Source organism: Phacochoerus africanus, chromosome 4 (genome assembly GCF_016906955.1).
Source record: "Phacochoerus africanus isolate WHEZ1 chromosome 4, ROS_Pafr_v1, whole genome shotgun sequence".
NCBI lineage: Eukaryota > Metazoa > Chordata > Mammalia > Artiodactyla > Suidae > Phacochoerus > Phacochoerus africanus.
Genome location: NC_062547.1, coordinates 8,428,852 through 8,448,928, shown reverse-complemented (window position 1 = coordinate 8,448,928; position 20,077 = coordinate 8,428,852). Strand labels below are relative to the sequence as shown.

The 20,077-nt window shown below is 47.3% G+C and overlaps 1 protein-coding gene across 3 annotated transcripts in view; it reads right to left on the bottom strand.

Moving 5' to 3' along the window:
* Positions 1-9,491: 9,491 nt before the first annotated feature.
* Positions 9,492-20,077, bottom strand: part of PLAAT3 (phospholipase A and acyltransferase 3) — a 29,510-nt gene continuing 18,924 nt past the window's right edge. For 2 of the 3 annotated variants that reach the window (XM_047775451.1, XM_047775450.1), the window contains exon 5: positions 11,614-11,881. In XM_047775451.1, the coding sequence (XP_047631407.1) occupies positions 11,780-11,881 (102 nt within the window). In that variant the 3' untranslated portion in view covers positions 11,614-11,779. Of the gene's footprint in view, positions 11,882-20,077 lie in introns of all 3 variants that reach the window. The other variant, XM_047775449.1, reaches the window with a different exon arrangement.

The window sequence follows — 20,077 nt, the reverse complement described above, 5'->3', positions numbered from 1 at the left end:
AGAGTCCAGGTCCGATAACCAGACAACCGAGAGAGGAGGAAGCTTTCTCGCTGCTCAGTCTCAGGCTCACCCCAGACCTCATTTCTGGTCCAGGATCAATCATTCCAGCACGACAGACAGTCCATTCCTGGTCCACACGACCAGGTCACATCCCTGTTTGGAGTCTCAGGTATCAGTGTATCTGCCCTTCATGGTGATTCTTAGTTACAATTGAACACCAATCCACGGGATTATTTTGCTGACAACCTACTCCCTAGAAGAACTGCAGGAACCTCAAGAGCTAGGACTGGCCAAGCTTGTTACCACCGGACCCCAGCTTCAATCTCAATGCCCAGCTGACTGCAGGAACTCCATAAATGATGGTTTAGTTCACTAATAAATCCTTTAATTTATACATTAAAGGAGTGCCCCTCATGGCTCAGCAGTAACGAACCCAACTAGGATCCATGAGGATGCTGCCTGGCCTCGCTCAGTGGGTTAAGGATGTGGCATTGCCACGAGCCGTGGCCTAGGTCGCAGACACAGCTCAGATCCCTCGTTGCGGGGCTGTGGTGTAGGCCAGCGTCTGCAGCTCCAATTTGACCCCTAGCCTGGGAACCTGGGAATGTCTGTATACTGCAGGTACAGCCCTAAAAAGCAAAACAAAACAAAACGAACAGAAAAAAAAAAAAAACTAATACATTAAAAATACAACTATTCTCTGCAATTGCCAGAAAAACTTTGATCTGAAAATTTTTACATCGTTGAAGCCATCGTTCTACTATAAAGTATAAGCTATCATTATAACCAGAAGGGTGTCACTGTGGAGTCTAAAAATATGCTGGAAAAAATACATGTACTCAGTGTTCATTGCAGCACAATACACAACAGCCAAGACACGGAGACAACCTATATGTCCATCGACAGAGGAGTGGATCAAGATGTGGTACATACACACAATGGAATATGACTCAGCCATAAAAGGAAAGAAATAATGGCGTTGGCAATAACACGAATGGCCCTAGAAACTATCATACTAAGTGAAGTCAGACAGAGAGGCCCCAGCATCATATGCTATCGCTGACGTGTGGAATCTAAAAAAAGAACACAATGAACTTTGCAGAACAGATACTGACCACAGACTTTGAACAACTTTGTTTCCAAATGAGGTTGGCGGGGCGGGGGGGATGCGCTGGGGGGTTGGGACGGAAATGCTGTAAAACTGGGTTGTGATGATCATTGCACAACTATAAACGTAATAAAATTCATTGAGTAATAAAAAAAATACGCTGGAGTTCCTGTCGTGGCGCAGTGGTTGATGAATCCGACTAGGAACCATGAGGTGGCAGGTTCGGTCCCTGCCCTTGCTCACTGGGTTAAGGTTCCAACATTGCTGTGAGCTGTGGTGTAGGTCGCAGATGCAGCTCGGATCCCGAGTTGCTGTGACTCTGGTGTAGGACGGTGGCTACAGCTCCGATTAGCCCCCTAGCCTGGGAACCTCCATATGCCGCAGGAGCAGCCCCAGACAAGGCAAAAAGACAAAAAAAAAAAAAATATATATATATATATATATATATATATATGCTGGACCTTGGAGTTCCCTGGTGACTCAATGGATTTAGGATCCGGAATTGTTACCGCTGTGGCTCAGGTTGCTGCTGTGGCAGGGCTTTGATCCCTGGCCCAGGAACTTCCAGATGCCACAGTGTGGCCGAAAAAAAAAATGTATATGTATATACGTGTGTATATGTATATAAAATGTATAAAAAATGTGTATTTATATTTTTATAAATGTGTATTTATAATGTGTATTTTACATAAATGTTCCCGCCCTTTGGACTGACTTCATGAATTGGATTCCATGAATATGTGTGAAAAAATATATCTAAATAATAAAGACATACTTTTTTTTCCTTTTTTCTTTTTTTTTCTTTTTGTCTTTTGGCTATTTCTTAGGCCGCTCCCGCGGCATATGGAGGTTCCCAGGCTAGGGGTCGAATCAGAGCTGTAGCTGCTGGCTTATGCCAGAGCCACAGCAACTCCAGATCCGAGCCGCATCTGCAACCTACACCACAGCTCACGGCAATGCCGGATCGTTAGCCCACCCACCGAGCAAGGGCAGGGACCGAACCCGCAACCTCATGGTTCCTAGTCGGATTCGTTAACCACTGCGCCACGATGGGAACTCCAATTTTTTTTTTATTTTGTCTTTTGTCTTTTCTAGGGCTTCACCTGCAGCATGTGGAGGTTCCCAGGCTAGGGGTCCAATTGTAGCTGTAGCCGCCGGCCTATGCCAGAGCCGTGTCTGCGACCTACACCACAGCTCAAGGCAACAACGGATCCTTAACCCACTGAGTAACGCCAGGGTTGAACCTGAAACCTCATGGTTCCTAGTCAGATTTGTTAACCACTGAGCCTCGACAGGAACTCCTTTTTTTTCTTTTTAGGGCCACACCAGGGGCATATGGAGTTTCCCAGGTTAGGGGTTCGAATTGGACCTGCAGCCGCTGGCCTACACCACAGCCACAGCGACACCAGATCCAAGCTGCATCTACGACCTACACCACAGCTCATGATAACGCCGGATCCTTAACCCACTAAGCAAGGCCAGGGATCGGACCTGCATCCTCATGGAGACTAGTCAGGTTCATAACCCACTGACCCACAAAGGGAACTCCTGTTTTTTCATAATAAGCTCATAAAGCAGTTGTGCTATCTCTGAACAATCCTCCATCTCAGTAAACTTGCTTTTAGGGCTAACTTTGCTTTCGAGAGCGTGCATATATTCCACAGACTATGCTTCAGCTCAAGAAAAGTTTAAGAGAAGAGAAATTGATGCTGGAGAAACAGGAATCCTGGGGCCTGTGTGGTATGACTCAGGTTGCCCTTTGGATGTCATTCTGTCACTCTTGTAAGGCAGCCTCTCCATCCCCGCCCTGGGAACTGTCTGCGGGACAGCTGGCAGGTCATGGGAAGTCCTTGGTGCTGCCCCCCTGCCTTGTGGGTGGCTGGGGGTTTCCCTCTGTGTGCATCCCCCAGTATCACCAGAATGTTCTGAAGGTGCTCGGGATCTGGAACCACAGAGACATAGGAAGAGAGGGAAATCTCAGGGCTGCCAGCCAACTGGATGCCCACGGAGCCATCCTCCAGTGGAGAGACCCTCTGCTCCCTGGGGGGACACGTGCTCAGGGGAGCGACGTGCCAGGGTGACAGCAGTGCTGAGAGCACCTGGAGAGCTGCCAAGGTCATCACCAGACACTCCCATCGGTCTCTCTTCAGGTTTGGGGGGAAGGCACCCCCACCCCTAGTCTGTTTCAATAGCCACCCTGGCGCCTGAAATTTGCCATGTTGAATTCAGTTTTCAACATTTTGTCCTCTAGGTATTCCAAACGGTTGCATTCAATTTCTTTTAAAGCCATTGGCATTTTAGTAGAAACTAGTCCTTTGGAGTTTTCTTTGGGTTAAGGATCCAGAGGTGTCACTGCAGTGGTATGTGTGGCTACTATGTCGAGGGTTCAGTCCCTGGCCCTGGAACCTTCACATGCTGTGCGCATGGCCCCAAAAAATCCCCCAAAAAATGAGTCCTAGGGTGGCTTTCAGCTCCCTGGTAGGGCATGGGACAAACGGGTCTCGGAACGGGTAAGTCTTGGTGTGAGTGCGTTTGTGCAAGGTGTGTGTAGCCCAGAACCAGGGTTGCTGGGAGTTGTTGGGGTGGCTGCGGTGGGTGGCTTCTTTAAAATAAATGATGAGGAGTTCCCGTCGTGGCGCAGTGGTTAACGAATCCAACTAGGAACCATGAGGTTGCGGGTTCGGTCCCTGCCCTTGCTCAGTGGGTTAACGATCCGGCGTTGCCGTGAGCTGTGGTGTAGGTTGCAGACGCGGCTCGGATCCCGCGTTGCTGTGGCTCTGGCGTAGGCCGGTGGCTATGGCTGTGGCTGTGGTGTAGGCCAGCAGCTACAGCTCCAATGAGACCCTTAGCCTGGGAACCTCCATAGGCTGAGGGTCTGGCCCTAAAAAGACCAAAAATTAAAATAAATAAAAATAAAAATGTTTTGTTCATTTGAGGTGAAAAAGCATCAGCTTGTCTTCCAAAAGAAATCAAGTCTGATTTGGCTGATTGGTTTGACAAAAATACCTGTCCTGGCCATTTAAATTACATGGCAGACATTTTTCATTAACTGCATAAGCTAAATGTGCAGCTCCAAGGATGTGAAGATATGAACATAAAGCCTACATGCAATCCACAGTACACCAAAGATGCCATCCTTTGCAATGTTTTTTGTATTTATGATTTTTTAAATGTTTGACGCCTCCTAAAAACTTATGCAGGACTCCATGTTTTGTCGGTTTTGTCTTTGCTTTTCAGGCCCACACCTGTGGCATGTGGAAGTTCCCAGGCTAGCGGTGGAATCAGAGCTACGGCTGCAGGGCTACACCACAGCCGCAGCAATGCAGGATCCGAGCCGCATCTGCCACCTACACCACAGCTCACAGTAACACCAGATGCTTAACCCATTGCACAAGGCCAGGGATGGATGGAACCCGCACCCTCACAGATACTCATCGGGTTCGTTACTGCTGAGCCACAACGGGATTTTTTTTTTTTTTTTCCAGATTATTTTAGATCAGGAGTCAGCAAACAATGGCATGTGGGTCAAAAGGAGCACAACACTTATTTTTGTAAAAAACCCTTTTTTTTTTGTCTTTTGTGTTTTTAAGGCCACACCCGCTGCATATGGAGGTTCCCAGGCTAGGGGTCGAATCGGAGCTGTAGCCACCGGCCTACACCACAGTCACAGCAATGCCAGATCTGAGCCGCGTCTGCAACCTATAGCACAGTGGAGGAAAGAAGAAATACAGGCATAAAGTATGTCACCAAGAATCTATCTCTTTTCATGAGAAAAATACATTTTTTCCTTCTCTGCCTTCATGGATCCCTCAACCCTGAGTCTCTCCTTCTGGGTCCTAATGTTTCTTTTTCTGCCCCTCAGCCTCAGGATCTCTGCGATGGACTTCTTCCTTTCCCCAGTAGGAGGCGCCCTCTCCCATGTTGCTGGGAGGTACTGGCACCACGGTTGGGCAATTTCTTAAATATTCACTCACTATATGATCCCAGAATCTCATATCTAGGTTTTTACTAAAAAGAGATGAAAATCTACGGAGTTCTTTGGTAGCCTAGTGGTTAAGGATTCAGCATTATCATTGCTGTGACTTGGGTTCAATCCCTGGCCCGGGAATAAATAATTAAAATCAACCTGAGAGGGATGGGCCAACGGGGACCTGCTGTATAGCACAGGGGACTCTACTCAATATTCTGTGATAATCTCTGTGGGAAAAGAATCTGAAAGAGAATGGATGTCTCGGAGTTCCCGTCATGGCGCAGTGGTTAACAAATCCGACTAGGAACCATGGGGTTGCGGGTTCGATCCCTGGCCTTGCTCAGTGGGTTGAGGATCTGGCATTGCCGTGAGCTGTGGTGTAGGTTGCAGATGCAGCTCGGATCCCGCGTTGCTGTGGCTCTGGCGTAGGCCGGTGGCTACAGCTCCGATTCAGCCCCTAGCCTGGGAACCTCCATATGCCGCGGGAGCGGCCCAAGAAAAGGCAAAAAGACAAAAAAAAAGAATGGATGTCTGTACATGTATAACTGAATCCCTTTGTTGTTCAGCAGAAATTATCACAGCATTGTGAATCAACCGTACTTCAATTAAACTTTTAAAAAAGAAAAAAAAAATAAACCTGAGCATTTTTTTAAAAAGAAATTAAAATAGAAAATATATGTTCGTGCATACACGAATACACCCATGTCGAATACTTATAGTGGCTGTCATAATTATTGCCAAAAATCAAAAACCACCCAATGTCCTTCAGCCGGTGAATAAACAAAGGGTGGGACAGCCGTATGACAGGATTCCACTCAGCAGTAAAGAGGAACAAAGCGTTGTCACGTGCCATGTAAATGAACCTCGAATGCATTCTGCTAAGTTAAAGAAACCAGACACAAAAGGCAACATTTTGTACGACTCCATTTACATGACATCCCCCAAAAGGCAAAACTACAGAAACAGAAAAAAGATCGCAGATTGCCAGAAGCTGGGGGTGTGGAGCTGGGGGGCAGGGGTTGGTTGACGACAAAGGGGGGTGGGGGAACTTCCGGGGGGGGGTGCTTTCTTATTGTGGTGATGCTTACACAATTGTATGCATTCGTCAAAAGTCATAGAACTTTATTTTTTTTATTTGTTTTTGTCTTTTGTCTTTTTAGGGTGAAACCTGCGGCATATGGAGGTTCCCAGACTAGGGGTGGAATCGGAGCTGTAGCCACAGCCACAGCAACGTGGGATCCGAGCCGCGTCTGCAACCTACACCACAGCTCACGGCAACGCTGGATCCTTAACCCCCTGAGCAAGGCCAGGGATCGAACCCACAATCTCACAGTTCCTAGTCGGATTCGTTTCCGCTGCACCATGACAAGAACGCCAAGTCATAGGACTTTATACTAAAAAGAGTAAATTTGACTATTTGTCAATTATTTCCCCCATAAGCCTAATTTTTTAACTGAATTTGAATACACACACAAACATGCATACATGTGTAACACACACCTGCGGTACAGCTGTTGTAATGGTTATATAACATGCCATTACATGCAAGTTATCTCTCTTATTTGGCAGTTCCCTGCTATTGAGTGGTTTCCAGGGTTTGGACATTTTCTTTATTTTTTTTTCTTTCTTTTTTTATATATATATATTTTTTTACAGCCACACCTGTAGCACGTGGAAGTTCCTGGGCTACATGTCAAATGGAAGCCTCAGCCTGCGACACAGCCACAGCATATCCAAGCTGCATCCACAACCTATACCACAGGTTGCAGTAATACCGGATCCTTCACCCACTGAGCAAGGCCAGGGATCAAACCCGCATCCTCATGGATACTAGTCAGGTTCTTAACCCGCTGAGCCACAACGGGAACTCCTTGGGCATTTTCTTCAATGCCATGATGCTCCAGGAGGAAAGGGGGCCTGGTTCAGCACCTGGCCAAGCCATGCACCAGGGCTTCCCCCACATACTACCTCAATCCATCCCTCCACCCCCAGGGAGGTAGGTTCTTACCTCCTCTGCAGAGGGTGGAGCCGAACTTAGCAAGGTCATGTCACCTGTGCAAGTCACACGGTCAGTAGGGAGAAGACTCAAGATTCCAAACTAGGAGTTCCCATCTTGGCTCAGTGGTTAACAAACCCAACTTGTATCCATGTGGATGCAGGTTGGATCCCTGGCCTCGCTCAGTGGGTTAAGGATCTGGCGTTGCCGTGAGCTGTGGTGTAGGTCACAGATGCAGCTCAGATCCCGTGTTGCCTTGGCTGTGGTATAGGCCGACAGCTGCACCTCGAATTCGACCCCTCGCCTGGGAACCTCCATATGCCGCAGGTTCGGCCCTAAAAAGGCAAAAGCAAAAAGAAAAAAAGATTCCAAACTGATTCTGTCTAGTTGGGGGACGCACACTCCTTTTCTCATGTTGTGCAGTCAGCTGTAAACTGTTTGAAGGAAGGCACGGCCTCTCACCCTCCTGTGTCCTTTCAGGCCAATGAATACATGGGAGGTTGGACCCATGAAAGGACGCCTCTCCAGTACTGTGGGTTGGCTGGAACTGAACCCCACTCTCCACGAAGACTAGCCTGGTCCATACCCTGCAGGGAGAGCATAAGGCATTCAGCAAATGTCGTCGAGTGCCCGTGCCAGGCACTGAAGTGAGAACAAGCACATGATTGTGCAACTGTGGACACTCTCCGCCTCAACCCTGGTACGCCCACAGAGCACCAGTCCTTACTGGAGGGGCCCAGGTGGACCACACAGCCCTTTCCCACGTAGAAGGCCCAGTGCTCCCAGCCCAAGGGAGGAAGCTCAGTAAGGGCTCCAAGTCTTACTCTTGGTTCGGCCTGGGACAGAAAAACCAGAGACAGGCAGAGGGGGGCCCTCGTTGGGGAACATTCTAGAACCTGACCTACAAGGAGCCCCAGCCCAGTCTCCAGGCTCCCTCTGTTCATCACCTGCAGGAAGCAGAGAGGAGGGAGCTCTCCTTGCCCAGTAAAGCCCCTCTCTTTACTGGGATGGCCAGGCTGGCGATGAGCTCTTCAGGGGACAAAGAAGAGAAGGAGAGGGTGTCCAGGAGGCGGTGTGGTTGGGTGTGCAGCACGAGAGTGAGTCAGAACCATGTACATAAGCTGGGTGTGAGCGCATTTTAGCATGGCGCGTGTGTGGGTCAGCAAGTGAGTCTCTGACTAAAATGCCTCCTCAAGGACCACCTGCCTCGTACCAGGCCCAAGGGATTCTTGTGAGCGATGGAGCTCTGACTTACAGAGCCCAACGTGCCAGACAAGGTGCTCAACACTTGACCCAGCGTATCCACTGGTTACTCCCTCCACTGAGAAAGGACTGTCACGATCCCACTTGACGGATGAGAAGACTGAGTCTCAGGGAGGTTAAGCGACTTGCTACAGATCCTTCTCTAGTGAGTAGAAGAGCAAGACTGGAACCTAAGTCTGAGGCCGATGTTATGCCCCCCAGGATCCCAGAACATCCCAGGCAATCCCGGGGCCTCTCAAGGCTGGGCCGGGGATCCTGGGGTGAGATTGGAGTCGGCAACGGGGCAACGCCCTTCTGGAGTTTGCGGGAAGAGGTGGTATGTTGCCCTGGTTACAATCAGAATGTGAGATAAGCCCTGGCACAAGAGTTCTATTTCAGGAACACTCTGAGACCAGCCAGCATCCAATCTTCTCCTGACTCTGCTGAGCCAGCCACACCCGCGACCAGGGGGTTGAGCTGCTGTGGGGGCAAAGAGGCTGCCAGCCGACTGGATGTCTAGTGGGGGAAAGGTGGTTGAGAATACAGCCTTTGACTACAGGAGTCAAGATTCAACTTGGCCAGGAGTTCCCATTGTGGCTCAGAAGGTTATGAACCCGACATAGTGTCCGTTAGGGTGCGGGTTCAATCCCCCACCTCACTCAGTGGATTAAGGATCCAGCGTTGCCGCAAGCTGCAGTGTAGGTCACAGATGTGGCTTGGATCTGGCTTTGTGGTGGCTGTGGCTCTGATTCGACCCCTAGCCACAGCCACAGCAACACCAAATCTGAGCCACATCTGCAACCTACACCACAGCTCACAGCAACCCCAGATCCTTAACCCACTAAGCAAGGCCAGGGATCGAACCCACATCCTCATGGATACCAGTTGGGTTCATAACCCTCGGAGCCACAATGGGAACTCCCTGTGGAGCATTTTCTAATACCAGCGACCAATTCTCTGACTTGCAAGACACTAAATGGGTGTTCAACAACCTCAGAGCTTAAGTGCTCCGTTCCCCAAGTCTGCCATCCCCTCAACTTCAGAATCTTTCGCCATTCACCAGTCCCAGGCCACCTGTATTTCTGTCAATGAGCTAAAAATCAGGGGTCCCCACAACCCCTCCTTAGGTTCAGTAATTTGCTAGAAAACAGCGCACAAAACTCAGGAAGACATAATTATGTTTACAGGTTTATTATAACAGATACAGCGCAGGAACAACTGAATGGAAGTGATGCACAGGGCAAGGCGCAGGGGCAGAGGGATGCAAGGAGCTTCTACGCCGCCTTTAGGCAGCTGCTCATTCTCCCAATACCTCAATATATTTACCACCTGGAGTTGCCGTCGTGGCACAGCAGAAGCGAATCTGACTAGGAACTATGAGGTTGCGGGTTCGATCCCTGGCCCATGGAAGAGTTCATGTTTAGGACAGTTTACCCATGCCCTCAATTTTTCTCCTTGATGACATTAAACTTTTTTTTTTTTTTCTTTTTAGGGCTGCGCCCACGGCATATGGAAGTTCCCAGGCTAGGGGTCTAATCGGAGCTGTAGCTGCCGGCCACAGCCACAGCCACACGGGATCTGAGCCACATCTGCGACCTACACCACAGCTCACTGGCAATGCTGGCTCTTTTCACCCACTGAGCAAGGCCAGGGATCAAACCTGCATCCTCAAGGATGCTAGTGAGATTCATTTCCGCTGAACCATGACGGACACACCTCCATATTTTTAACTTCAGTTTTTGTGTCTTTTTATTTCAGTTGTACCTGCTGCAAACACTCTTCCCTGGATGAGTTTTCTAATCCAGTGTAATGTTTGTCTTTTACTTGGTGAGTTTAGTCCATTTATATTTATACTCATAACCAAAATATTTGGAATTAGTTCTTTGATCTTATTGGATTATTTCTATACATCTCATTTTTTTGTACATAATGTTTGTTTTTCAGCTGAACTGGGTGTTTTTGTTTTGCTTTCTTGTGTTTATTTTTCTTCATTCCTTTTTTCTCCACAGATAGCTTGGAGATTTATACTCCACGTGTCCACATCACCTTATGCCACCTGAGAAAAGGGACTTTAAGAGGACCCGCCCTTTAAGTTTTGCCTGTGTCCCTTGGGTTTGGGGGAGCATGAGATGTTACCTCAATAGAGCTGAGACAAAAAGAAAGAAAACCACGCTGGGAGACAACTATTCTTATATCAACACTAGAGCATGAATAGGCATATGTCTATCCCGGACCAGATGTGAGCCAAGCAAGAAGGAGCTGGCAAGGAGCCATCTGTAGGTCCTGTCCAGAATTCCAACAGCTAGGAAAGCCAGAGAGCCAGAGCTAAGGAAGGAAACATTTGCAACCAGATGGAGGAGAAGACTTGTCCTGTGGAGGGAAGAACCACTAGCCCCAGCAAAGTATTTCTGAGCAACCCATTTCAGAGAAATGGTCACTCTGAACACCTGACAAGCCCAGCGAGCAACAGCAGCAGACGCCAAAGGACCAACAATAAATGGTTGTGCCTTCTCCCCCAACCCCTCCCCGTGAGGGCTCAGTAACCGGGAGACCAGTCAAGCACCAGCCACACCACCTCCCTACCCCATAAAGTCTGAGGCAACCTTGTACCATGTGACCTGGCCCCAGTGGGCAGAGCTGATTGGCTTAGTGGGGGCCACCTGACCCAGTGGCAGCCAATCAGCTGGTAGGCTGAGCTAAGTGCCGGGAGCTGAGCCAATCAGATTCTCTCTCAGTCGCGTGCCCTGGGAGCACCTCACAGACGAATATGGCCTTGATCACACGTGGGAAGATAAACCGCAAGAGCAGTGTGGGATCAGAGTTGGGGGTGGTGACAAGCCCACATGGAGAGGATGCGAGATGGCTGTGGGACGGAAACGATAAGGAAGAGGAAAGCTGTGGAGAGGAGAGGGAGGGAATTTCGAACAAGATGGGCAGGATTTCCTAATGTTTTGGTTCCGTCTGAACTCCACTGAACAGCCACAGACTCCAGCCGCTGGGTCCTGGAAGCCAGCCTGGGTCTAGGTCCAGGTCAAGGGTGCCGGATGTCTGATGGTTCCTGTTCTTGTATATCACTCAGGTCTGTCTGTCTGCCTTGCTGCCCACCTGTATCCTCACAACCAGACATGCCCATGACTTGAGATAACCGGAGTTAGACTCTGTTTGCTACATGGAAAGAACGCAGCCCACAGAGAGAAGGTGAGAGAAAAATCTCCGAAGGTCCAGAGCGCAACCTGTCATCACCGAGAACAGAGCCTCGCTGTACCCGCAACAGACTTCACTCCAGCCAGTTCTTGCTGCAGTTTTCCCAGTAAAATCCTCCCTTCTTGGGCTTTATTTTATTCGGTGAAAATAAGCCTCATTATAAAACAGAATGAAAGCTACAAACCAAACCTCAAACCCTCTAGCAAAACAAGACCCCCTTAATGTATAAAGTCACGGCTGACAGGACAGCCCTTTCCACTCATTGCTTTTGTCGCTTGTTTCTGGAGAGCATGACGCCAATGAGGCCCACAGCAGCCAGGCCCACTCCTGCGATGCCAGCTGCCGTGATGGCATCTCTGACCTGCAAGAGAGAGGAGGGTGGATAAGACTCTATGTGAGGAATCTGAGTACAGGCTGTCCATTCAACAAGAACATTCACTCAGGGAGCCTCACATGTGCCCCTTAGCCTCCCTGGCAAACTCAGGCATCAACAAATATTGGCAGGGAAATGGGGAGAAGAGGGCTGGCTGGGGAAAGAACGGGTGGATGGGGCCAGCTGGCCAACCAGCGACGACAATGGGCCTGAAGAAGCAAACTCACTTCACCCCATGAGTATTTAAAGCACATGACTCTCCAGAGGTTGGCTGTGGGAAGGACCGGGAGATGAAGCCAGATGGTTGAAATCCTGGCTGGCCACCAGGGAGGTCTTGAAACAAGTGCAAAGTTCTTTTTTTTTTTTTCCCTTCTTTTTTTTTCTTTCTTTCTTTTCTTTTTTTTTTTTTTTTTAATTTTTACAGCCACACATGCAGCATATGAAAGTTTCCAGGCTAGGGGTTGAATTGGAGCTGCAGCTGCAGGCCTCCACCACAGCCACAGCAACACAGAGCCCCAACCTGCGACCTATGCCAAAGCATGTAACAACGCCAGATCATTTACCCGCTGAGCAAAGCCAGGGATCAAACCCGCATCCTTATAGACGGACACGGTTCTTAACCCTGTGAGCCACAATGGGAACTCCTCAAGTGGGAAGCTGAGGAATTGCTGTTGAATAGTCAGTGAACTGTGACCTCCAAGAGGGCGAAGATCTCACTTGTCCCCATCTTCACTGTGTCCCCAGCACCCAGTCCTGCCAGGCCCAGGGGTGCCCTTTACATGCTCTTCAGTAAATAACTACGAAGGGTAATGATGGTACGCTTTAAATGAGGAGGCTATCTGACTTATATTGCTTGTACTGGGGAAAAAAACTGTTGCAAAAGTAAGACTAAGTTTCAGAGTAAAAGTTGAACATGTGTCAAAGTTCACCTCTTCTTGAAATCCAACTAAAAGTTAAGTAACACATTTGTTTTAAGCATAATTCCACTAGGACCGAACTGCTAAGGCAGCCGTGGGAAAAGCTGAGGATCAATCCTAATTATGCAACCTTGAAAAAGTCCACCCATTGGCATCAAGGGACCTCTGGAAGTGGGTGAAAGAGTTGGGTCCCTGGGCCTCTCACAGCCACAGTGAAAGTCACAAGATCTGGGGGTCTGGAAGCCTTGAAGCACATGTGGGTATCGTACCCCCAACAAAGGATTGAGAGGCCGAAAACATGCTCAATGAAGGCTCTTGGCCCATCCCTCTCTGCTCCCAGAACAACAGGAATGGGAGTTCCCATTGTGGCTCAGCAGGTTACAAACCCGACTAGTATCCATGAGGATGTGGGTTCAATCCCTGGCCTTGCTCAGTGGGTTAAAGAATCTAGCCACAGTGGCTGTGGCTATGGCGTAAGCCGGCAGCTGGTCTCCAATTGGACCCCTAGCCTGGGAATGTCCATGTGCCACAGGTACGGCCCTTAAAAAAAAAACTTGAAAGGCAAGATGATGAGGAAGCCATCCTATCATGGAGGCAAGGACTGCAGGCAGTTTTGGGAAGACAAACAATTACGCATTCTAGGAGTTCCTGTCATGGCTCAGTGGTTAACAAATCCAACTAGGAACCATGAGGTTGCAAGTTGGATCCCTGGCCTCGCTCAGTGGGTTAAGGATCTGGCGTTGCCGGAAGCTGTGTTGTGGGTCGCAGACATGGCTCGGATCCCAAGTTGCTGTGGCTACAGCTCTGATTAGACCCCTAGCCTGGGAACCTCCATATGCCGTAGGTGCGGCCCTAGAAAAGACAAAAAGACAAAAAAAAAAAAAAGCATTCTAGTAAATAGCCACAAGAAAATGCTGCCAATCCATTATACAGATAACCATGTTGGCACGGATGTAACAGAAGCAACTGACTGCTGTTCTGATAGCTTGGCTTTGTCCAGTGATGGGTGATTGAGTTGAGAGAACACACACACACACACACACACACACACACACAGCTCAGATTCAATCATCACTTTGCCACATTCCCTTCTACCTTTGACCTCTGATCTTCAATCTGGTTGGGTTTTTGTTTTTTGGCCATGCCCTCAGCATGTGGAAGTTCCCAGGCCAAGGAACTGCGCCACAGCAGCGACCCAAACTGCTGCAGTGACAATGCTGGACCCTTAACCTGCTGCACCACCAGGGAACTCCTTCAATCTGATTTATCTCAAGTGCCTAAGAGTGCACTCAGCATTGCTGCCGGTGTTTCAGATTTCAAGGATTTGTCTACTTTTAATAAGCTCCTAAAAATTAGATTTAGTATAGCCTGCTCTTCCTTCATCTCAGAATTCAAGTACTTTGGAGTTCCCATCGTGGCGCAGTGGTTAACGAATCCGACTAGGAACCATGAGGTTGCGGGTTCGATCCCTGCCCTTGCTCAGTGGGTTAACGATCTGGCGTTGCCGTGAGCTGTGGTGTAGGTCGCAGACGAGGCTCGGATCCCGCGTTGCTGTGGCTCTGGCGTTGGCCGGTGGCTACAGCTCCAATTAGACCCCTAGCCTGGGAACCTCCATATGCCGCGGGAGTGGCCCAAGAAATGGCAAAAAGACAAAAAGAAAAAAAAAATTCAAGTATTTTGGATGTACACAACACTTCATAAGTAATACTTCATATACAACTCACCGAACTGAAACACCGTAGCCATGGATTTGAGCTTCACCAATGTGAGAGCTTCAGATGAAGTGCAGATAAAAAGCCCCTATTAGTAGAGTTCCTACTGTGGCTCAGCAGGTTAAGAACCCGACATAGTATCGATGAGGACACTGGTTCGATCCCTGGCCTCACTCAGTGGGCTAAGGATCTAGCCTTGCCGCAAGCTGAGGTGTAGGCCACAGATGCAGCTTGGATCAGGCAACACTTGATCCTTAACCCACTGAGTGAGGCCTGGGATCAAACCTGTGCCCTCGGGATACTAGTCAGATTCGTTTCCTCTGAGCCACTCGGGAACTCCTGCCCAGGCTTATCTGAGCCATAAATGTGTCCAGCCCAGCCATGTGAAATGCCAGGAAATACGCCAGTGTAGCTAACATCAGGAGGTACCCAGAACTGGTGTCCCTGGTAGCCGAACGCATGATGACAAAAATCTGAACGAAGCTACTGATCTAAGGTTTGACTGTCAGTCAGTCTTGAGACTTTGCTGTGAAGCTAAAAGTATTGAGGGTTGGCTTTGTGGCAGCCGTGCTTCTGTCAGTTTCTTGCTAGGGAACCTGCATAAAATCACTTGCATCTGCTGTTTTCCTTGCTAAGCTATGTGTCCAGGTGGGAGAAATGGGGTGCAGATAATGGAGTAGGAACAAGAAGCCCCCAGTTCTTTACAGAGCTTCATAGGGTGAGAAGAAATGCTGAGGCAGCAGCCCAGTCACACAAAAGATACTTTGTCAAGGAAAACAACAATAGGCCCATTGTGCTCAGGCTTTGTACCGAGTCAGAGTGTGCAATTCAATACAAGAAATGGTATCCAGCTAGTCGGGGGAGTGCAGACTTCCTAGAAGGAACCATCAGCCTGGGAGAGACAGTGCTACCTACAGATGCCACTGATGACTGCCTTGCTGCAAGGCTGATGGGTCCGGCCCAGCCACTGTGCTGGTATTACAGGAGTTCTGGTCCTGAAAAAGGACTACAGGGTGTGCATGAGAGGCCTTCAATCAGGAGATCATGAAACAAGAAACATCTCCCTTATTAGAAATGCTAAGAAATCTGTCTTTTTTTTAAAGTGGGAAAACTGAGGGGTTCCCATCGTGGCGCAGCAGAAACGAATCCGACTAGGAACCATGGGGTTGCAGGTTCAATCCCTGGCCTCGCTCAGTGGGTTAAGGATCCGGCGTTGCTGTGCACTGTGGTGTAGGCCAGCAGCTGTAGCTCCAATTAGACCCCTAGCCTGGGAACGTCCATATGCCGTGGGTGCGGCCCTAAAAAGCTAAATAAATAAATAAATATTAAAAATCGTTGCAATTCTCCCTTAATAAAAAATAATTTAAAAAATAAAGTGAGAAAGCTGAAGTCTTTTGGGGGGTGGTACTCTTTTTAGGGCCACACCCAAAGCATATGGAGGTTCCCGGGCTAGGGGTCAAATCGGAGCTACAGCTGCCGGCATACGCCACAGCCACAGCAATGCAGGATCCAAGCCACATCTGCAACCTACACCACAGCTCACGGCAATGCCAGATCCTTAACCCACTGAGTGAGGCCAGGGAGCGAACTCTCGTGGGCAGAAGTCAGGTTTGCTAACTGCCGAGCCACGACGGGAACGTCAGAAAACTGAAACGCTATCAGACTGCAGACAGTTAACTGCTTTATGCTACATGGCACCTCTGAGTTAAGCCCTAGAATTGTTTTGTTTCTAGGAAAAAGAAAATTATTTTTATTTTTAATGATTTGTGTTTTTTCCATTATAGTTGGTTAACAGGAAAAAGAAAATTCTAATGTGCTTTCTTCACTTTCAGGAATGTTCTAAGTGGATATAAGAAGAGTAGTGTTATTTAGAAAGCAATTGAATTTAGACCATGAGAGATTACAAAGTAAGAATGGTTATGAGGAGTTCCTGTTGTGGCTCAGCGGTAACGAACCAGACTAGTATTCATGAGCAGGGGGGTTCCATCCCTGTCTTTGCTCAGTGGGTTAAGGATCCGGGGTTGCCATGAGCTGTGATGTAGGCTTGCGACACACCCAGATCTGGCATTGCTGTGGCCTAGGCCATGGGCGAGCAACTGCAGCTTCAATTCGACCCCTAGCCTGGGAATTTGCATCTGCTACGGGTGTGGCCCAAAAAAGAACTGTTATAAAATATTCATATAGAAATTTGGTTTTGGAGTTCCTGCTATGGCATAACGGGTGCTGTCTCTGCAGCGCCAGGATACAATTACAATGCCTGGCCCAGTGCTGTGGGTTAAGGGATCTGGCGTTGTAGCAGGTGTGGCACAGGCCACGGCTATGGCTGGGGTCTGAGCTCTGGCCACAGAGCAGCCAAAAAAGAAACTTGACTTTAATATTTACACTAATTTAAAAACAATACCCTGCAATTTGTCCAGGCTTATGTAATATACACCTTGGCCACCTCTTCCATTTCTATTTGTCTTACTGTTTTATCTGACACAGAGTAGAATTCAGCATGAGTGTAGCTCTTAGTTGCCTTTTTTTGTGTGTTTTATATTTACTTACTTTCTTTTATTAAAGTATAGTTGCTGCTATCAGAACATATAAGGATTTTCTTTTCTCCCCTAGAAGAATGTGTATAGTTCAATTCCCAGGTCTGAGATTTAAATATATTTGTAATTCTTGTGGTCATGTTTTTGTTTTATTACTTCCTCATACTTAAGAATTTTTCCATGTCTTAAGTCTTTTGATTTTAGCTTTATAAAATCATCCACTTGTCCCAAATGACTGCGGCTTTTTTTCATGCTATGGCTTCACTAGCCTTAGTTTAATAAACTGAATGTTTGGATTCCTCAAAAAATAAAAAATAAAATAAATTAAAAAAATAAAAATAAAGTATACTTGCTTTACAATGTTGTACTAGTTTCTGCCATATAACAGTGACTCTGTTATTTATGTATCTATACATGCACACATGCTTTTTTTTAATCTTCTTTTCCATCATGGGCTAGCCGGAGAGATTGCATATAGTTCCCTATGCTGTACAGCAGGACCTGTCACTTATCCTCGTTGCCTTTTTTCAAGTACTATTCAGTACGAAGGCTTATTTACAAAAGCTTACGAAGTGTACACTTTTTTGGAGCCTGAGTATTTTTAGACAGGTAGGTGGAAAATAGGAGATTCTTTTTTTAGAATACTCTGGGGCATGTAAAACACAAACTACATTTTCATTTAAATCCATGGCTTCCCTCTAACTGGGGAGTTAGATGAGTCACACATATTCTGCAGAAGGAAAATTCAGTCTGCTTCAAAGAGCTGAACACAGGGAGTTCCTGTCATGGCTCAGTGCAAACGAATCGGACTAGCATCCATGAGGATGCAGGTTCAATTGCTGGCCTCCCTCAGTGGGTTAAGGATCCAGCGTTGCTATGAGCTGTGGTATAGGTCAAAGTGCGGCTCGGATCTGGAGTTGCCTGGGCTGTGGTGTAGGCCAGCAGCTAAGGCTCCAATTGGACCCCTACCCTGGGAACTTGCATAGGCCGCAGGTGCAACCCTAAAAAAAGGCAGAAAGACTTATCTTCATTGTCAATGGCCCAAAATGTCAACAGTGCTGAGGCTGAGAAACCCTCAGGCCAGGAAATGAAAGAGGAACTCTTTGGGACCAGTAGAGATGGTACCTCTTTTTGTTTTGTAGTATGTTCCGGCTTCATTTTCTGTAAGGGGGAGTCCAGGAGAATTGTTGGTGCTGTTATTGTGGTTGTGCTGTCAAGGTTTTGCCTCTTAGGGGTGGATGGTTAGTGCATCGGGCTAAAGCCTCCGGAAGAGAAATGTGATGTGGCCAATTTGCGTTGTTTCATTTTGCAAGAAGTGTTGAATTTCGTGTTCGTAGGAGTAAGTGATAGAAAATATTTCTCAGTTATTTCACGATCTCAAGATTTGGAATTGTATTCAAATGTTCTAAGTATTATTTGTGCATACTGACATATGTATTTTATTAAATTATGTTTCAATTTTGATTAAAACCAAATGTTCTACTTATATATGAACTTGTGAATCTGTCCTCTGGTCAATTAATAATCACTAAAGAACTAAAAATGAGATGACACAACATTGTAAATCAACCATACGTCAATAAGAATTTGTTTAAAACCTAGGTATGATAAAAGTATTATCCTTTTAAAAAATGAGTGTATTCCCGCTGTGGCGCACCGGGTTAAGAATCAGACTGTAGGAGTTCCCGTCGTGGCTCGGGGGTTAACGAATCTGACTAGGAATCATGAGGTTGCGGGTTCGATCCCTGGCCTCGCTCCGTGGGTTAAGGATCCGGTGTTGCCGTGAACTGTGGTGTAGGTCAAGGACACGGCTCAGATCCCGAGTTGCTGTGGCTCTAGCATAGGCCAGTGGCTACAGTTCCAATTCGACCCCTAGCCTGGGAACCTCCATATGCCGAGGGAGCGGCCCTAGAAAAAGCAAAAAGACAAAAAAAAAAAAAAGAATCAGACTGCAGTGCGTCATGAAGCTGTGGAGGCAAGCATTAAGGGATCCAGTGTTACAGCCACAGCTCGGATTCAGTCCCTAGCCTGGGAACTTCCACATGCCACAGGTGCAGCTGAAAAAGAAAAAAAAAAAAAAGAGATGGGTAGGAGATATTTTATAAATCTACCAAATCTGCCTAATGTAGCACGCTAAATTTCATAAAGTATTTATCACGTCCCAAGTCTGGACAGTAATCTCTATTTGGAGTTTCTTGATCTATGAGAATATGGACATTTACCTGAAGTAGAAGCCAGATGTAATAAGACCCTCAATTGTTATGCAATATCACCAGGGATGAAATCAGATTTATTTAGCCTAACTTTCTCTTTTTTATCATCACTGCTCCTTTTTTAAAAAACTTCTATTAAATACATGTCTACCAATAGAAATTCCCGTCTTGGCACATCGGAAACGAATCCAACTAGGAACCGTGAGGATGCGGGTTCGATCCCTGGCCTCACTCAGTGGGTTAAAGATGCAGTGTTGCTGTGAGCTGTGGTGTAGGTCGCAGACCCAGCTCGGATCTGGCATTGCTGCGGCTCTGGCGTAGGCCAGCAGCTATAGCTCCGATTAGACCCCTAGCCTGGGAACCTCCATATGCCTCAGGTGCGGCCCTAAAAAGACAAAAGACAAAAAAAAAGCACGTATCTATCAATAAATAATAGTTTTCTAATTTAGCAAGAGAAGTGGAAAACAGGAGAGAGAAGACAAGAAAATCAGAGGAGCAGTCTGGGAGTACAATCTCAAAATAACCAAGTTCCAAAATAAGAGAAGAGAAAATGGAAAATTTCCCAGAGCTTTTGAAGGAATAGGGTTTCCAGAATGAAGAGAGTCATCAAGTATCCCACACAATTCATGAAAACAGATCCACACGAAGCAGATAGTGAAATTTCAATATGAAATTTCAGAACACAGAAGATAAAAAGAGATGATTCTATAAGCTTCTAGAAAGATAAAATAGGTCACATACAAAGGATCAAAAATTAGAACCAATTCAGACTTCTGGACAGCAATAGCATAAACTAGATTTCAATAGA